Source organism: Gavialis gangeticus, unplaced genomic scaffold (assembly GCF_001723915.1).
Source record: "Gavialis gangeticus isolate Ggan-Ray unplaced genomic scaffold, GavGan_comp1, whole genome shotgun sequence".
NCBI lineage: Eukaryota > Metazoa > Chordata > Crocodylia > Gavialidae > Gavialis > Gavialis gangeticus.
This window is the reverse complement of record NW_017729034.1, coordinates 58,191,042-58,210,119: the sequence shown is the minus strand read 5'-3', so window position 1 is coordinate 58,210,119 and position 19,078 is coordinate 58,191,042. Positions and strand designations below refer to the sequence as shown.

At 43.2% G+C, this 19,078-nt stretch overlaps 1 protein-coding gene across 3 annotated transcripts in view; it reads right to left on the bottom strand.

Annotated features, from left to right (window-relative positions):
• The window catches only part of TRIM67 (tripartite motif containing 67), a 61,270-nt gene extending 42,232 nt beyond the window's left edge, over positions 1-19,038 (bottom strand). For all 3 annotated transcript variants that reach the window (XM_019527647.1, XM_019527648.1, XM_019527649.1), the window contains exons 1-4: positions 17,843-19,038; positions 9,609-9,704; positions 2,969-3,091; positions 890-1,000 (exon numbers count right to left, since the gene is read on the bottom strand). In XM_019527647.1, coding sequence (XP_019383192.1) covers positions 890-1,000; positions 2,969-3,091; positions 9,609-9,704; positions 17,843-18,796 — 1,284 coding nt within the window. In that variant the 5' untranslated portion in view covers positions 18,797-19,038. The remainder of the gene's footprint in view (positions 1-889; positions 1,001-2,968; positions 3,092-9,608; positions 9,705-17,842) is intronic.
• Between the last annotated feature and the right edge of the window lie 40 nt (positions 19,039-19,078).

Genomic DNA, 19,078 nt, shown 5'->3' with positions numbered 1-19,078 from the left:
CAGGGACCTCAGGAGATCATCTAGTCTAACTGGGGACTGAACCTGCTACCTTGGTGTTATATTGATTGTGGTGAGGATGTTTTGGATAATTCTTTGTTTCCTTATTAGGAATAATTGGCACACTTGGTAAGTAGACTTCTTGTCTGTTACTCTACAGATCAAAATGTAACACAAGGATATTTTATTACTATCTGTGAATTGCTACTACTTTGAGAAAGTTAACTTTTTTTTTTTTTTTGCCCCATTTTTTTATACTGGAAGTTCCTGGAGTCTAATTTTGCCAGTGCAAAGAACCAATTCGTACATGCCACATGCATTTTCCAGTGCCTCAAAAGCCTTTGAGGTGCTGCAAAGTGCATGTACGTGCTTGCCTGGAAGCACCCATAGTGTGCAAAATCCTTTAAATGACATTTACAAGATATCTTAAGCTATAGATGATGGTGTGCTATACAGCAGAAGGGCGGTATGCAAAAGAATGGTGTTTCACCATTTTAGTTAAATCAACACAGTGTCATTACTGGTTTCTCACAGTGACAAGTTGGAAGATTAAGAGATGATTAAGAGATGTGGGGGCCAAGGGGAGGAAGCCATGACCAGTTTCCTGATGGCATCTACATCATTTGTCTTCACAGAGAGGAACTTGTACAAAAAGGAGAACTGAGTTTTCTATGTCTTCTAAAGGCCTGGCCTCTCCTGAAACTACTATGTATAAGGGTGTTTTTTTGGGATGCAGACTTCAATCCACTGGGAAGGGAACAAAGCTCATTTCATACTGCCCATCAAACTGCAAGAACTTTGGGTCCTTATTAAGAGGGTAGTTGAGAGATGAAAGATGCTTATCCCAGTTGAGGATTTTCTTTCCCACTAGAAAGACAAGAAGGGAATATACCTGTAAAAACCCAGAGGGATCATTCTCTTTGATTACTTCCAAACAGTATTCCATGAGCCCTGTTGACTGACGTAACTTCAGGGTACAGTGGTTTATCTGGTCCCAAACAACCTGGAAAAGAAGCATCAGTACATTTCTGATAATCTCAGCTTTCACAGAACCATTACATTATTTCAGAAGCAGTAACAGCAGGGAACAGAAGTGCATATTAAAGCTGTTTATTTCAGCTGCCATGTGGGCATGACCCTATCTCTAACAGCTACATTTATTTGCTCTGCATTGTTAATACTGATAAGCAGTTTGGCAATACAGGGAATCTTAATATTCAAAGAAGATTAAGTATTCTTGGCTGGGATCTGCTCATGGCCAAAGGAGTTAAGATGTCATGGGTGTAGAATCTCTTGACTGTCTTTGCAGCCACACTTCCACTTAACATTCTAACTTAAACCAGGGCACTGATATGTCATGTGCTCTGTGGTAACAGCTCATGCACAAGCTTTTATCTCATGGTAAATGGAATCTGAACCATGACAGCTTATCCCTCTTTTGTTGAAGATTAAGCTACCATGAGTCAGCTTTCACTTACTGCAGGGTAAGAACAGATAGATGGGCAGTTCCTACAGAGCAGACTGTGTGGTAAGTCCCCATTCCCATTTGCCTCACAGGTCCTGGTTCATGTGCCCAGGCCCCCACTATATTAAACATACTCATTAGGAGGATTGTTTCTGTGCAGACCATAGTCTAGCACAGTGGTTTTCAACCTTTTTGCATCTGCAGACCCCTAAAAAAATTTGAATTATAAGTCTGGGTATTCAGATACTTTTGATTGATCATAGCCATCTTTTGCAGACCCCTTAGACATACTTTGCAGCCCCCCTTGGGTCCATGGACCACAGGTTGAAAACAATTGGTCTAGGATTCCCTTCAGAATCTTCCATTGATCATTGTTCCCCAGCAGATGGATTTCTAGAGAAAATAATGGGAAAGGCACATCTCATTTACCTTCATTTTGGACATGATTGTGCACTTACACTGCTGTAATGTTGCAACCAATGGAAATGTTGTACAGTAAGACTTATGTAAGTGAGAGAAGAATCAGTCCTCTACTGGGATATACCAAATGTAGGTACTTGAAAGTGTGGGGTTTCTGAAATAATGTGAAGTAGATTTTTAAATTTCTGCTAAGATATTTCTAAAGCATCAACATTGTAATAGCTACTTGGTAGATATAAAGCTATGGATTTGCAAGACATTTATTATAAATCCAGTTACAATGTTCTTTTCTTCCCCTTTCTTTTATTTCTCTTCCATAGAGAGCAAATAAGGCTCTCCAGGTGTTGCTCATTGAAATTTGAGGGCATTTATACATATGCTTCAGGAGTGGGGGGTGTGATGCTTTAATTGGCATAGCTCCAAGAGCTGCACTAATTAAAGTGCCTGGAGTGCCTTGTGTATCAGTGTCCCCATGCTGAAAAAAGCAGTTGGGGCACTTTAACTAAAGTTCCTTGAACAAGCTCTATTTAAAGCACCCCACTGCCATTTTTCAGTGTGGGATGCTAATACATGAGATGCTGGAGTCTGCTGGATCATGGTAATTACCACGCTCCAGGAGATTTTATTAATCAAGTCTGCTCTAATATACTATAATTACAACACATTGGAGCATCCTCCCTGCAAGTGGATAGGCATCCTAGGAGTTTGAAGAATTAAGGAATGGGGTAAATCCTCCTTCAGGCAAGACTCCTTCTTTTGACCAAATCCAGAGAGGTATCAAGCACTGGGATCACTAACTGATGTGAAATCGGGATTATTTTTAGCACTTCTTAGCAGTCAGCCCATAAACTTCAAATAAAAGTTTTGCTTCAATGAAGACTGGACCCGTGATTTAGTAAGTTCCTGACTTGTTCCACTGCACTCACACTTAAGTATGTTGCTCATTTGGGCCTGAAAATACATCAGATTTGGTCTGCGGGAATTATAACTGCATTTACTGTCATAGGAATTTAGCCTCCACCATTAGAGTATCAATGGTGACATTCTGTGGAACAAATGTAGTTAGTTCATAATAGCTGTGCTCACCTTTAGTTTGTGCTCACGTTCTTTGGTAACTTTAGTGAGCAGCTTTGCCTTTTGCCGAGTTAAGGCATCCACTAGGGCATCACACTGAGCAACAAGACAGGCTTCATATTCCAAGCCATTTTCCTGGAAGATGACAATAGTGAGATCCATTAATGAAAACAAAGTTTTACAGCAAAAGCCATTATTTACTAAAATGTGTTTTGCATTTAGAAAATGTTTCCTTTTAAAAGCTTGGCATGTCAAGTCTCCTTTGTGATTCCATTACAAGTTGCATCATTAATATCTGCTTCCTGTAAAATGCCTAAAGGGACGCTGTCAAGATGATTATACCATAAAACTGACTTAATGTAACTGCTTAACTGGCATAGGCAAGAGAGGACAGAATGTGAGGTCAGAAGCAAGCCAGAAGGAGTGTCAGTCAGTGAGATGATCACTGCCCTAGGGGAGGAGGAAGGCCTTGGTTTATAGCCCCTGCCTTCTGCAATGGGCAAAAACTATTGTGCTGCCATTTCTTTTATAGAATAACTAACAAATGCAAAATTCAGAACCACCACTGAGGACAGGAGCAGGGGTCAGAATCTAGATCTCCCCTCCCTTCAAGGGCAGTGACTATCCCCCTGAGCTATGCTTCTTCTAGCCCCTCTTGGTTGCCCAGTGGGCCAATTTCAACAGTAGGAGCTCTTGGCAATACCCAGAGCTCAGCCTGGTGGCTGGGCATTTTCCTGGGAAGTAGGAATTGTAGGCATAAACCCTCTCTAGGAGAGGGAGGCCTAGAACCTGGGTCTCCCACTCCCTGGGTGAGTACCCTAACTAGTAAGCTGTTGGGAAAGAAAGATAGGCAGGTTCTCCTCAGCTGTTCTCTGTGACTTCCACAGCGCTATGTGCCTTCCAAAGGGATCTAGGTTCTAAAATCAGTATAAGTGGCCTGAACTGACACTTTCATAGCTCACATCATCTGTGGATGTGCTACTTACTTGTCTAAAGGTAGAATTGGACTTGGGCCAAGGTGTCTGGCTGTTCTTGATACCAGAAGAGGGAGAGAGGATTTAAGTTCTTCACACTCTTTACTCCAAACCTCTGAACCAGAAAAGCACTTAAATGCATCTTTAATTTTATTCATATATGTGAGTCCCATCAAAGTCAATTACCACATTGGAATTTTTTTACAAATACTATGAGGTCACTTGGCCAAAATTAGATATATGTGATTGCCTTCCTAAGCACTTGAGGACAATAGACTCCATTTGCTATAACCACTAATACCCCTTGAGACATCCTCCACAGGTTGGATAAATCAGTAGGCAGTTTCCCAGGACAAGTGTAACTGGCAATGTTCTCCGTTTTCTTCCTCTTGGGGCCTTAGTCTGGCAAAGCACTTATGCATGTGCTTGACTTTACAGGAAAAATTAGTCTGTCAGCAGACATACCAATGCACTTTGGGCTGTCATTTACATTTGTGCAAAGCAGAGAGAAAACACTACTTTTTTGCTTTGGGGAGGGTTGTGCCCATGAGCTAAGTGACTCCCCAGAATTCAAGGCAATGGAGAATCAGGCCCAGGGATCTCAGACAAATGTAATTTTATATCTACAGTCACCAAAGGGCTTACAAGTTGGGGAGCTATCCTGAACCAATTCATTGCTTTAACGAAGTTCTCTCCTGGTTCACTCATGAGACCTATGAATATTACTTTTACTGAATGCTTTTAGTTTTTAAAAATACAGGGACTACTTATATGTTGTGTTTTTCCACGTTGAAAAAGCCGCCCCAATCAATTCATCAATTTCATTTCATTCTCCATTGCTAATGTAGAATAGGTTTAGATGGACATTTTGCTTTAAGATGCAAGGGCCATCTCTTCTACAAGGCAGTACCCCCTTTGAGATAGTTACCAAACATTTATACCATTTACTCTTTGTTATCTATTATTCTAGTTGACTTGATCCAAGTTATAGAAGGAACTGCTAAATAAGAAAAGGAAAATGGATGTAGCTCCATGGCTGATAAGCCCCATTCTCTTCTTCCTCACACCACTTTTACAACCAGTGTAAATCTACTGACTTGGAAAGTTATTTCTGATGTGTACCTATGATAGACCATCACTGAGCCTATGCTCTCACCTGCACCAGTATGAATCAGAAGCATCTATGCTGAAGTCAAGAGAACTGTCTCACTACAAAGAGAGTGTGAAAGGAAAATCATAGTCTCGGTGGTTATCTATTACATTAAAACTATTATTTTTCCCCTTTCCCTCTTCCCCCCTTTATTTCTGTTTTTCTCTTCACCTATGTGTATTTCAGGCTTTTCAGAACAAGTTTGTCAGTGTTTCTCTATTGTATTTCTTCTTCCTTTTCCACTAAGGGCTAGTACTTTCTTGCCCTGGAAACTGACTGCACTGTCTACAGCATTCCCACCCCATGCTAGCAGGCAAAGTGAACAACCAAACTGCAGTGAGCTGGATGGCTGGTAAGCCCCAGCCCCTTCCTACTTGGTGTGTCCCACCTCTGCTGGGGTCCCCCTATCCTCCCACCCCCATTCCATCCTCATTTTTTCTCTAACAACTTGATCGGGAAGTGTTGGTTTCTGTCCAAAGCTGCTAGAATGGAGTTTATAAGAGATGGTAATTCACCCTCCTCTACAAAACAATTCAAACAGGATGTCTTGCATTATGTCTCCTTATAATGAAAAGGAATGTGAGGCTGAAAGCAGAAGAATTGTAGCACCTGGGAGTGAAGGAAAGAAGTGAGAAAAATATAGTGACAGCAACAATGCCCCTTAGAGAGGGAAGAGATAGTGAATGCAGTGAAAATTGTGGACAGGTAAAGTGTTTGAGAAAGCAGAGTAGGCGACTTGAAAGTAACCAAAGACAGGAGGAAGAAGAGAATCAAAAGAAGATATCAACAAACCCAGGGAGAAAGTGAGAATGGGGGAGAGGGGCAGGAAACATAGGTTGTAACACTGTAATCCCCCCCAGGCAAAATAAGTACTAGCTCCTGTTAGGTCTGTTTTGCTCAGCAAGGAAATATAAGGCTTGCATGACTATACAGCTTGCACTGGATTTAAATGGAATAAGGACAACTACTTACATTTTATTTCAATTTTATAAATGTTTCTAAAATAGTTCTGCTAGGGGTAAATATGTTATGGCAGAGATTGCAGCACTGATTTTACAGATAACCTGACCCGAAAGGTATGTTTCTGAGCATGAATCTGTACCCAAGCAGTCCCAGTGTATTGGCTTGTTCAGATGTAATGTCTTAGCTCAGGCCTGATAAAGGTAGGCTGAAGATATAAGGCTCGGATCAGTTTTGGATCCAGATATTCCTAATAGCTAAAGGATGGATATTAGATCTAATTTCTAGTTTGGGTACACCTCTAGTGTTTCAGTAAGGAGTACCACAGTGGTAAATGTCTGGCCATTTGATTACAATTATAGCAGCATCTTTCTGCCAGTGTTTCTATTTGTATGCATTATGGATTTTACAGCATAGCCTTATATTTGTAAATATTCAGTTAGGTTTTGTGAAGGAGAGGAATAGCTTTTTCATGGGGAAGGGTAACGCACATGATCAGGGACTAAAGGTTCTGCCACATGTTCAAAATCAAGTTGGACAGAAATCAGCTATAGAGTTGTTACACATTTTCAAGTGCTAACTTTATAGTTGGTTGGCTTTTTTTTTTATAGCTGGATGGTCATCCTTATGGTGTGATAATTATTTTGCATGTGTGGCTGGTGTAAGTTTACTGTGTGATTAACCAGTTAATTGCATACTATATGTTAATGTGTAGCAGAGGCTTAAGGAATCTTTCACTTCTAACTTAGTACTGCAGATCTGTTCCATATTCACAATGACTGGCTGAAGTTCATTATCGCTAACAGCCATTTGGGAAAAAGGGAGAGAAATTGGTGGCTTCGCACCAGTTCCTACAGCCAATTGTCCTCATTTTGTTAAATCCTAGTGGATGCCTTCATTTGCACTCTCAGAAGGGTGACAGAGGAGTTCCCATGTTGGCGGCATTTTTGGTTTAAATGTTTTAAGCACAATTTCATTTTAGACCAAATCTGGATTTTTTTTGAATACCTGCCTTCAATTTCTGTGTGATGCAGGAGGAAGGGTGGCTGATGGACAAAGGGGCCAGAAGAAGAGTAGATAGCTATCTGTGTGCATCCCACAGAAGGCTTGCTGAAACAGAGCATTGATGAGATTCATACCATTCCTTCTCTCATGCCCTGTGGGGCCAGTGTGGGGAATCTTGAACTAATGTTGGATGTGCCAGACTGAAAAGGAATTTCAAGGCTATCAGTCCAGCAACATTTATGAACACTACATTCCCTTGAAAAAAGCAAGTTTAAATCAGATTTCTTTTTTTGTGAAATACAAGTTTCATAGATTCACAGATGCTAGGGTTGGAAGGGACCTCAACAGATCGTTAAGTATGATCCCCTGCCTAGGCAGGAAAGAGTGCTGGGGTCAGAAGACCCCAGCCAGATGCCTATCAAGCCTTCTCTTAAGGATCCCCAAGGTAAGGGAGAGCACCACCTCCCTTGGAAGCCCATTCCAAATTTTGGCCACTTTCACCGTGAAGAAGTTCTTCCCGATATCTAGCCTAAATCTGCTCTCTGTCAGTTTTTGCCCATTGTTCCTTGTTACCCCAAGAAGTGCCCTGGTGAACAGAGCATCTCCAATCCCTTGCTGCGTCTTCCTAATGAATTTGTAGGTGGCCACAAGATCACCTCTCAGTCTTCTCATAAGGCTGAAGAGGTCCAGGTTCCTCAGTCTCTCCTCATAGGGCTTGTCCTGTAAGCCCCTAACCATATGAGTGGCCCTCCTCTGGACCCTCTCAAATCTATCAACATCCTTCTTGAAGTATGGTGCCCAAAACTCCAACTGCAGTCTGACCAATGCTGCATAGAGGAGAAGTATTGCCTCCTTGGATCTATTCGTCACGCATCTGCTGATGCATGATAAAGCGTGGTTAGCTTTGCTGATGATTTCACCACACTGACAACTCAAGTTCATCTTGGAGTCCACTATAACTCTGAGATCCCCTTCTGCTCCTATGCTGCTGAGAGGGTCACTTCTCAGCCAGTAGGTGTGCTGGATATTTTTGTACCCTAGGTGCAGCACTCTGCATTTGTCCTTGTTGAACTGCATCCTACTGTGTACTGTCCAGGTCTGCCTGAAATCGTTCCCTACCCTCCAGAGTGTGCACTTCACCCCACAATTTAGTATCATCTGCAAACTTGGACAGAGTACACTTCACACACACATCCTAGTCACTGATCAAGACACTGAAGAGTACAGGACCAAGGACCAAACCCTGAGGGACCCCACTACCCACATCCTTCCAGGTCTATACTGACCTGTCTGTTATCACTCTCTGGGTGAGATCGCTAAGCCAATTTGCCACCCACTGAACCATGTAAAAATCTGTCACAGCCTCTTAATTTATTTATGAGGATGGGATGAGATACTGTATCAAAGGCCTTGCTAAAATTCAAGGAAACGACATCCACCTCTACTCCTGCATTTAAGCATTTTGTGATCCTGTCATAAAACGAAACCAGATTGGTCAGGCATGATCTACCTGTTACAGATCCATGCTGGTTTCCCAACTGCATTATTTTTCACACTGGATTCCCACAAACATTATCTTTCATAATTGTTTCAAAGACCTTTCCAAGGATGGAGGTGAGACTGACTGGCCTATAATTACTCGGATCCTCCTTCCTCCCCTTCTTGAAAATAGGGACCATATTGGCCCTTTTCCAGTCCTCCAGGACCTGACCCAAGCACTGTGAGCACTCAAACAGCCATGCCAGTAGTTCTGCTATGACACCGACCAATTCCTTCAGTACCCTTGGATGCAGCTCATCAGGCCTTCTGACTTAAACACATCCAGTCCATCCAAGTGACTTTACACCAAATCAGCATCAACAGTTGGTGGGCTGGTGTCCCTTTGATGCCCATCTAAGAACCCATTAGGAGACTTATCTTGACCCCTGTTCAGGACCAACGTGGCAAAAAACTCATTGAATAGTATTTTGTAAATCGTTTAAAAAGCATTGCTTAGACTTGTCCTTCTTATGATTCAAAATCTGATGATCAGAGCTGACCAAATGCACACATGAAAATAATTTCTCTCAAATAAATAAGTGAATTCATTTTGGCAACCAGCATTTTATGTCCTTTTTCTGTTTTGGCTCTCCACAAACATCCTAACAAACAATTTTATAAGAGGGGTGTTAGAAACAGTACATTTAAAGAAAATATTAGACCAGACACAGGGAGCAAATTTTGAATTTGTAAATTTTATATCAAATTCCCACCCCTAGGAATTACATTCGTTCACTGAAGGAGTATAAGCAATACTATATGATCATAGAATTCAGTCAAAAACTAATCAACACAGCTCACATCCAATTTTGTTACAAGAAACTGCACACAAACAACCTACAGGCCAAGAAATGTTTACAGACATTACTTGATGAATAATTTTGCCTAACAAATACATTCAAGAAAAGAGAAGATTACTTCAGGTTATTTAGGAATGGCAAAGGAGACTTAAGTCATCGAATAAATTATTCATTCAGTTCTGTTGATTATTGTATTATCAAAACAGCTAGAATTATGCAATTACCTGTATCTGCTGCAATATATTTTTCAGCTGAACTAAAAATTCTTTAGCTTCCTTTGCTTTATCTGAAACACCATTTAACGCCTGAGACAGCTGTGCCTGTAAGGAAAAGAATTCAAAAGAGAAAATTAGAGATAAAATGTAAATAGATTCCAACTAATTCTTACTTCTTACAATTAACAGCACACAAAAAGCTTACTTAATGTCACATGCATTCTTACATGCACAGAGTATTTTTCTTGAAAAGAATACATTAGGATTTCAATCTTAATTAGAATTAAAATGGGTAACTGTGTGGGAAGTCAAATATTATGTCTACATATTCCAAGTTAATGTAATGACTAATTAAGTCAACACTTACAAAAGCCAGCAGCTGCCTATATATACATGGAAATTATAGTCTTACTTTTATATAGTGGCTATCATGCTGAAAAATCTGCAAGTGCTTTCTGAACTAGCAATCTTTTACCTATAAACCTGAGATCTTTAGCTTTGTAGCATCTGCCACAACTAAGACATAATACAACTTTCATCACACAACCTTTGTGACATTGTAAAAAAAGTTTCCTTTGAGGCTGAACTTCTCCATGCTTCAACTTAGCCTGGAGGTGAATATTTCTGGAAAGTGATAGAAAAATTTCTTCAAACATTTTGAGTTATGAGCTGAAAGTAGAAATATTTCAACTTGAATCTCTGCAAGACATCTTTAAGATAACATTTTACTCATGTATGCTTCAACTGGCTGGATTGCATAACTTGATAATTAAGCATCAGTTCTAACTGCAAGATCACCAGATCTTAACTCTCACACCTCTTTGTGCATATGCACTACAGTAATCTTTACATGAGCATGTGCTCTCTAGCAAAGCATAAAACATGACACGATTCCAACTAACCTTAAACACATATAGCATCTTGTACAACTATGGTTATGTAGTACCTGAAAAAGCTCACATAAATGATTTCCCTGGACAGGACACATAAAGGCCATAAAATAGTAAATGGACCTTGGCACCTCTTCCAGGAAGAGCCCCAGGGACTATCATTCCATTATTGGTGTGATAGCAGGGTTGGGGTCTAGAATATGTTTAAATGACACTAAGAACTGGCAAGAGTTGAAGACTTCAGGAACTCTTTCAAATAATGTGGAATCTTTTTCACTGGAGATTTTCAAGAAGGGGCTAATCCTGCACCCATACAACAGGATAGACTAGATGACCTCTGTGGTCCTTTCTAAACCCTTGATTCTATGATCCAATAACTGTAACTATCAGCTGTGCTTCATTAATGTGGCAATGAACCAGGTCATCAGCTGCTGTTAATTCTTTCATGCACTGAAGCAAAGGGAACTAGGCCAATTTACACAAGCTGAGGATCAGGTTCTTGATCTCTTGATACAGTGTTCGCACTTAGCTAAATTTTTGCCTACTGGACTTGCTAGGACCCTGTTAACTGTCCTTATTAGAAGATACAGCAACATGTCAGCAATTGGAAAGCCTTCTACCTATCATTAAGCCAATGGGTTCTGGGCTCCCTTACATTCCTAAGGATAAGACTCAGCCTTTAGACAGAGTGTTTTACATGGACAGGCACATAGCTATGTGTTGGTCTAGGAAGAGACCTGGGAATGAACTGTAATTTAGGATGTCATCAGTTGCTCCCTGGTTCCAAAGGGATTCCCAAGGGAAGGAAAATTCAGCAGCCTCAGAAAGAGCATGGCTTAGATCCCCTTTCTGTAAGCTCATTTCAGTCTCGACCCTTGCTGGTCTCTACACCTCCTCTATCTCCTTCCCCTCTATTCACTTGATTAAGTGGAAAAGGAGAGGTGCTGGATATGCAGCTCTTGACCTACATACCATACCTCAGCCAATCAGTCAGGGAAACCTAACACAGCCCTGGAAGTGTCTTACCCACTGTGTGTAGCCTCATTAGGGCTAGGTACAAACTAGCCCTTAATGGGAACCAGAGGTGAATTTTGAAGGAAGAATCAGTTTTCTCTTACATTCATGGAGTCTTTCTACTTTAAGACTACTTATAAGGATTGCATTAGTGTCAAATTTGAAAACAGAACATGGTCCACTATAATTCACTTATAATTGATCTAACAGACAGATCAATAATTATGTTACATTAGAGATGCTAAATTCATCCATTCATTCATCCACCCATTCAAATTCTTAGTATTTCATAAAATTTAATGAAACAGTGTCTAGACCAAATCCAGGGTTATTGGAGCAGATCCATGTCTCTGGCAAAGGGCCTTATGTGCTACCAGATCAGCATAGAATGTTTCATAGATTCATAAACGTTAGGGGCTGGAAGGGACCTCGCAAGATCATCAAGTCCAGCCCCTCTGCCATAGGCAGGAAGTCTGCTGGGGTCAAAAGACCCCCTCAAGATAAGCATCCAAACACCATTTGAAGTGGGAAGTCTGTTCCAGACCCTGGACACTCGGACTGTAAAGCCGTTTTTCCTTGGTCCAGTTTAAATCGGCCTTCCAGAGGTTTGTGCCTGTTAGACCTTGTTATCCCTTGGGGAGCCCCAGTGAACAACTGTTCTCCCAGATCCTGGGGCACCTCCTTTTTGTATTTGTAGGCTGCCACCAAGTTCCCCCTGAGCCTTCTCTTCTCCAGGCTGAAGAGTTTCATGTCCCTCAGCCTCTCCTCGTAAGGCTTGCTCTCTTGGCTTTTGATCATGTGGGTGGCTTTCCTGTGGACTCTCTCAAGCTTATCCACATCCCTCCTGAAGTGGGGGGCCCAAAAATGGATGCAGTACTCCAGCTGCAACCTCACTAAGGCTGAGTAAAGTGGGAGGATTACGTCCCTGGTTTTGCTTGGTTTTGCTTGAGATACATCAGTGGATGGATGCCAGAGTTTGGTTTGCTTTGCCAGCCATGGAATCACATTGGTGAATAACTAGTCCTGAATGGCATGATGAAGATTATATCCATTTTATATCACTCCTTTTGGTCACACCCCTCACCTCACACATGGGGTATGTACTGATCATGTATTGGCCATGGGTGGTGGTGGTGGAGAAATAGGGGTTTGACAAAGGATGGAGAGAGGGGGCTGGAGTATGCCACTTTCTGCCAATTTCCAGCTGGCATTATGGTCCCATTTGGACAGGTGTGCCTTAGTCTCAAACTAAGGAAAATAAATGCCCCCTAGTAGAAGTGTAATTCCTACTTCTCCAACATATTATCCCCTCCCTAACATCAGATGGGGAAGGGAATCAGATTCCATAGGGTAGGCAGTGCCAAATGCTACATAGGGTTGGTCCTGTGGTTATCACACCAGCAGTACCATTCTAAGTCAATCCAGACACATTGCAATCAACATGGATATTGATGTCACTGGGCACAATACATTTCGTCTCTGGCATAACCACCCCCCTGAAGAACTTCAATATGAATGTGACAAAGATATTGATCAAATGGCTCTAGATCGAACTCTTGTGCTCATTAGACAATTGTGGTTGTGCTAATGCAAGTGCAATATGCAACCCAGAAGGAGGCCCACTCTCTGATCCTTAAACCCATTTGAGATAATAGCCTTGTTTATCAAAGTGTTTATAAGATAGTTTTCAAGCAAATGGATTTAGCTGTATACTTCCCATTAAAATCAAATGGATTCACTTGACTAAAACCTCCATCAACTATTATAAAAAAGTGCGCTGTGCACTCAGAGCTCTCTTTCATGTTGTGGAAGCATTTGCTTGAAGCTGAATTGTAAGTTACAAGCTCCATTGTCTAAGACAATTAATAATTCTTGACAAACATTATTCTATCCCCCTGTATCTTAATTTTATCTTAACTGGATCCAACAATCAAACAAGCTTCTGTAGATGGATAGAAAGCTTCTGCTCTTATCAAATACAGGAACAGATAGATAGTGTGGAGAACAATTAATCAAATCTGGAAGGGCACAGAAGACTTGTTTCTCCTCATTTTAGAGAGACAGGTGGGTTTTTTGTCTTATGAAAATAACTCACTCCTCATTTACTGTTCTTTTTGCCATCTGTTCTCAGTAGCAGATCAAGCATTGATTCAATCACTTGATACAAGCGTCAAATACTGATAGAGCACCTGAGTTTCTGTGAATGGGGTGCAGTTTGTTTTGGATCACTGAAGCCTGCATTCTAAATGGATATCCTTCCCCCAGTATTTAGTCTCAGCAACCTACTGACCTCCCTATTCTCTGCCCTTCAGTTTTCTATACAGATCCCTATCTAATTCAAGTTTTTAATCCCACCCTTGCTACAAAATCATACATGAAAATAGTTATACATTTGCTTACATGGAACATACAGAGATAAGATGTATCACCTTCTTTCCCCACACCCATGAGTCAAAAGGACCACAGTCTGTCAGCATTATTATTATTACTATAACTGATCAAGTCTCCATTGTGACTGGTGTTGTACATGCAATGATATTTCTTTCTAACCATGACCAAAGTTATAAGGCAGATTGCAGCATTTGAATACTTATGTCCAGTTACAATAACCAATTACTTCAAATATAGACTTGAGATGTGGATATAGGCTGGTGGTCAATAGTTGTTTCATTATAGTTATTTCCTGCAAATTATAACATTCTAGGAATATTAATGATCACAAAAAGAAGAAGAAGAGAAGTTTAGTGGAGTCACAAAATGAGTTTATTTTATGTTATTTTTCCATTCTTATTTGAGCCTTTACCATGAGATTGAAACAATAAATAACAAGGGAAAGTTGCATTCTGTGAAACCACACTCTCAGGAGAAAAATGCAGTGAAAACACAGAACAATATAATTTAGTTCATTCATCTGACAAAATGTGTAACAAGAAGAGGAAATAATTTAATATGTATCTGGATCAGCAGGACAGTTTATCACACTGTTTCAAAAAGGTGTTAATCAGCTGTAGCTCAAAGAAGAATTTCATGCAACACAAATGGGTTTCACAATCTACAAAGGACAAACACCCCTGAATATTTAAAGCAATCATGTTCATCAGGGAGTCAGCAGGCTTTCTGATGGAAACATTCTCAAAATCAGATTCTGTCATTTGCATAAATCGCAATAGCTGTGAATTTATGATCTGCTGCTTATGAGTTAAGTGAATGTCTCCTGAACACACACGGAAATCAAGTTTTTCAGGAAATGGCTGAGTAATATAAGCCCCTGGCTGGAAAGACCTAGGCTTGGAAACACAAATTGAAGTACTGCTGAGGATGATTCAACTTTCAACTTTATGAGGTTGAAAACCAGAGTTCTATGCAGTTTATGGCACGTGATAATTTGTTTCATGAGCCTTTAAAAATTAAAATTCTCTTTCCTATCAACAGATTATGGCTCTCAGTCACTACAGCTATACCTGTGCCACTTCCCTGTCATGCCTAGCACTGCTGCTGAGGAAAAAACCCTACATACTTGCTTCTGTTTTTTGCCTGCACAAGTCCGGCAATTAGGCAGTGTATAAGGCTTGGAGGGGTCCTGAGTGCACACCCTCATCCCACTTTTCAGGCTCTCTGTCCTTGCTGAAGTACTTGTTCAGGGTTCCTTTAAGCCACCTACACTGCCTCATTGTCAGGCTTGGGCATGGGCAGAGAAGAAGCCAATGGGCAGGTCTTGTTTCTTGGAGACAGTCCCAGGTTCTACAGGCATGGCTTATGTGATTAAGCTAGGGAGAAGGATGCAAGCAACCACACATTTTCTACCCTTGTTCACTGGCTGGAAACACCTCTTAGTGCCCCCAGAGATGCTAAACACACAAGAGGGATTAAAGAGGTTAGAGCGGTTATGGTCCTGCCTTCCCTCTGTTGTAGCAAACAGAGCCAGTTACACATACAGATAGGATCATTCTGCACTCGCTAAAGAGGTGTGTTATAATAGATGCTTTCCATGCATATGTGAGAGCCCTGGAAGGGGTCCTTTCCATGTTGCAGTATGGGTAGTCGTACGGTACTGGAGAATTAATGTACTCTATGCATGTAATGACTGATTATTAACTGATTCCATGTCTGTGTTTCTTAGCAAGAATGAACTTTATTTTATGTCATTCCAGATAAATTTTAGGATCATCTTCTCTTCCTCTTCATTCAAAAGAGATATGAAACCACACTGTTTTTTATAAACAGATCTACCATTATCAAACTACCCAGAGGGAGCATCTACACATGCAATTAGTGTGCCACAATAAACTCTGGTGCAGTTTGTGCTAGAGTTTATTGCTTCTGGGTGCTGTGTTTACATATGCACCCTAGACAGCAGTATGTTGAGCCAGGTTGGACCAGGCCCAGCTGGCAGGGGACCCAGGGGGGTCAGCCTGCTAGTCCAGGGCTGCTCCACCCCAACCCAACATGAGGGTGCTCCAGTGTGGGGCTAGCCAGCAGACAGCCCCTGCACTGCAACACCTTCATGTCCCAGCCAGCCCTATTAACATGGCAGAGTTAATTAGTTTACTGTAGCCTAATAGGCTGCATGGGAAAACACTGAGACTCTACTGTGGAGCTTATTAGGCAACTCCACAGTAAACATCTCATGTAGATGTGCCCAGTAACTCCATGTCCCACACAGAAGTCAACAAACCCTCTTTGATATGAGGCCAGTCCTGAAAACACTGTCTTCCAAAGCCCTTGAGTGGCTACAGATATGCTAAGTGTCAGTATGAAGGATGGATCAATTTGGAACAATCTGTGAACTGGTCAAAACTGAGACCTGCCCCACAACAAAACCTTAGCCAGTAAAAGCCCCACACCTCCATCCTTAACTGCCAGAATGGTTGGGGAATCTCCTTTCCCCCAACTCTCCAAAAGGTACAGGATGCAACTTGATGACACCCTGTAATCAATCAATGAGCCAAACATTCCCTGGCCTACACCTTCCCTCACTGATGCATCATCATTAATGGTATGACAGATAAAGGTCCAACAACAGTCATTTTCTCCAGTTTCATATGGAACATTGGACTGGAAGGTCTGTCTTAAAAGCATTTCAGTTTTCTGTCCTTCACGCTCTTATTGAAAGACTGTTCCTGGCAGTGAACCTCATTGCACAAATGGGTGGAAGCCTTTTTCTAATTTTCAATCTAAATGTATTCATGACTAGTGTATACCCATTTGTTCTTCCACTTACATTGTCCTTTAGCTTTGGTACTGTGATACATCATAAGCATAGTTCAAGGATAACAAGAAAGAAGATTTTTAAAAGTAAGTGAATGAGTTGATCATATTCAATAGGTTTTTTCCCCCACCCTGGTGTTTATTCCTCTATATTTAAAGCAGTGATCATTTTCCCTCTTAGCTTTCATTTTCTAAGCTACAAAAGCATGCTCTTTTTGACTCCTCCTAAGACAGGCTCTCCATTCCCTTAATAATCTTACTGGCTTTCTCTGCACCCGCTCCAGTGTGAATTCCTATTTCTTGGATGTGGATGACCAGAACTGTAAACAGCAGAAGCCACATTTGACTTGAGATTTGCAGGCTGATAAATTAATGCTGTTTCAAAGTCCCTGGAGGGATCGTTTGAGTTATGAACTATCTAGGTACATGAGGTTCAAGGACTGGTGGAAAATGAGGGAAAGATAATGGGCCTGTTGGAGAGTAGCATGAAGGAAAATATGCTGAAGGTTCTAAGAGAGTCATAGAAATGAGGTAGCCTTGGTGGTGAGATAAACCACAAGACTTCAGGATGAGTCAGTCAAAATCCCCCCAGGAGCTGCCACTGAGATAATAGAGCACTTCCTCAGAGTAGGGCTAGATCCTTGGTCCATAAAAGTCACACTTGGTTAATCTGGTCAGAAGAAGTAACCTTACAAGTGCCTTGAGGGGATCAGAGCAGTTTCCCTCAGCACTGGATGAGTCAAGATGGAGGCCTATTGCCTGTAACCAACATGAGGCCAACCCCTGGCATATGACTGACTTTGTGGATAGTTGGAGTGGGGAAGAGACCTCTTGGAGGTAGTTTGTTGCATTTTTGGGGGGGGGGGGATTTTAGTACCAATCCCTGGTTCACATAACCCTTCTCTGGGGAAAAGGCAGGACCTGTGTTGCACAGATACATTTCAGCAGTCCTGTGACTGCTCCTATTTGAGCCAGGGGCCAGTATAGCCCTCCTGTGGGCCCCAAGGTGGGGTGGGGGGAAGAGTGAGGGTTATTGTGGGCCACCTTTATCTCCTTCTCCCACCTCAGCCTGGCATGGGCCTAAGGAAAGGGGGTAGCTCCCAGGGGCATTTCTCTCACAGCCATGCTTACCTTGTGCTGCTTCCACATGGCACCCAGGGCTTTCACTTCATGCTTACTGTGCTTGCCATCCTCCAGGCACTGGTAGCACACGGGGCTCCGGCAGCTCACACAGTACATGCTGTAGTTTTCCAGTTCATGGTCCGTGCATGTGGGGAATTTGCGGGCACCCCCTGCCCCGACTCCTACTGCTGCCACTGCCTTGCTCGCCCCGCTGTTGCTGCTTCCACCATCACCACTGGAGGCACCCTGCAGGCTGAGCGGTGGAACCAGGTGGTGCTTGGCAAAGGGACCCCGTGACGGGTGGCACTTGAGCTGGCAGGCAGCGCAGTACAGCACCTCGCATTGCTCACACAGGACGGCAGCTGGTTCCGGGGGGCTACGATCACAGAGCTGGCACTTGGCGGAGGCAGCGGCACGGCCTTGCTGGTAGCGCTGCACAATGGCCTCCAGCAGCCGGTTGCGCTGGAAGCCACGGAGGCCACGCTGGTCCAGAGAGGCGCTGCGGTGGCACTGCGGGCATGTGAGGGACGAGCTGGTGGCAGCACCCCGGGGAGCAGCCGCTGCAGCTGCGGCTGCTGAAGAGCCTGGAGGGGCTGGCACTAGTGGCAGCACCCGCACCCCATTGGGCGACTTAAGGCTGGGGGTGTAGGAGCCGTAGCCACTGTCAGTCTCACTGTGCAGGCTTAGCTTGTCCACGTGGTCCCCACTGCCACCCGCTGCGCACTCATAGTCAAAGACAGGGACAGAGCCCACTGCTGGCCCTGTCCCCAGCCCAGACCCAGCAGCTGCTGCCCCTGGCATAGGTCCTCGGGGCTGCAGCATGGGGGGCAGGTGCTGCTCGGTGTCCGGGGTCTGCACGGCGATGGTGCGGGCGCAGGGCAGGCAGACATTGTGCGAGCAGGGCAGGATGATGGGCTCCCGGAACAGCGAGCCGCACACCGGGCACTTCAGCTCCTCTTCCATGGCCGCGACGGCTTTGTGCAAGCGGGGACCGGGGGGAGGGAGGGATCAGGGAGAAGAAGGGTCGGAGCTGAGCCCGGGGCACTGGTGGCTGGGCGGAGCGGTGCTGGGCTCACCCGCGCCGGTTCCCCCCATAGCCCGGCCTGCCGCTGGGAAGATGTCGGAGGGGAGAGAGGTTGCAGCACCCGGGCGGGGATGGACAGCTCCTCGCCGCGCCGCCGCCGGGTTCAGCACCAGGGGGGTGGACAGCTCCTCGCCGCCGCCGCCGCCGCCGCCGCCGCCGCC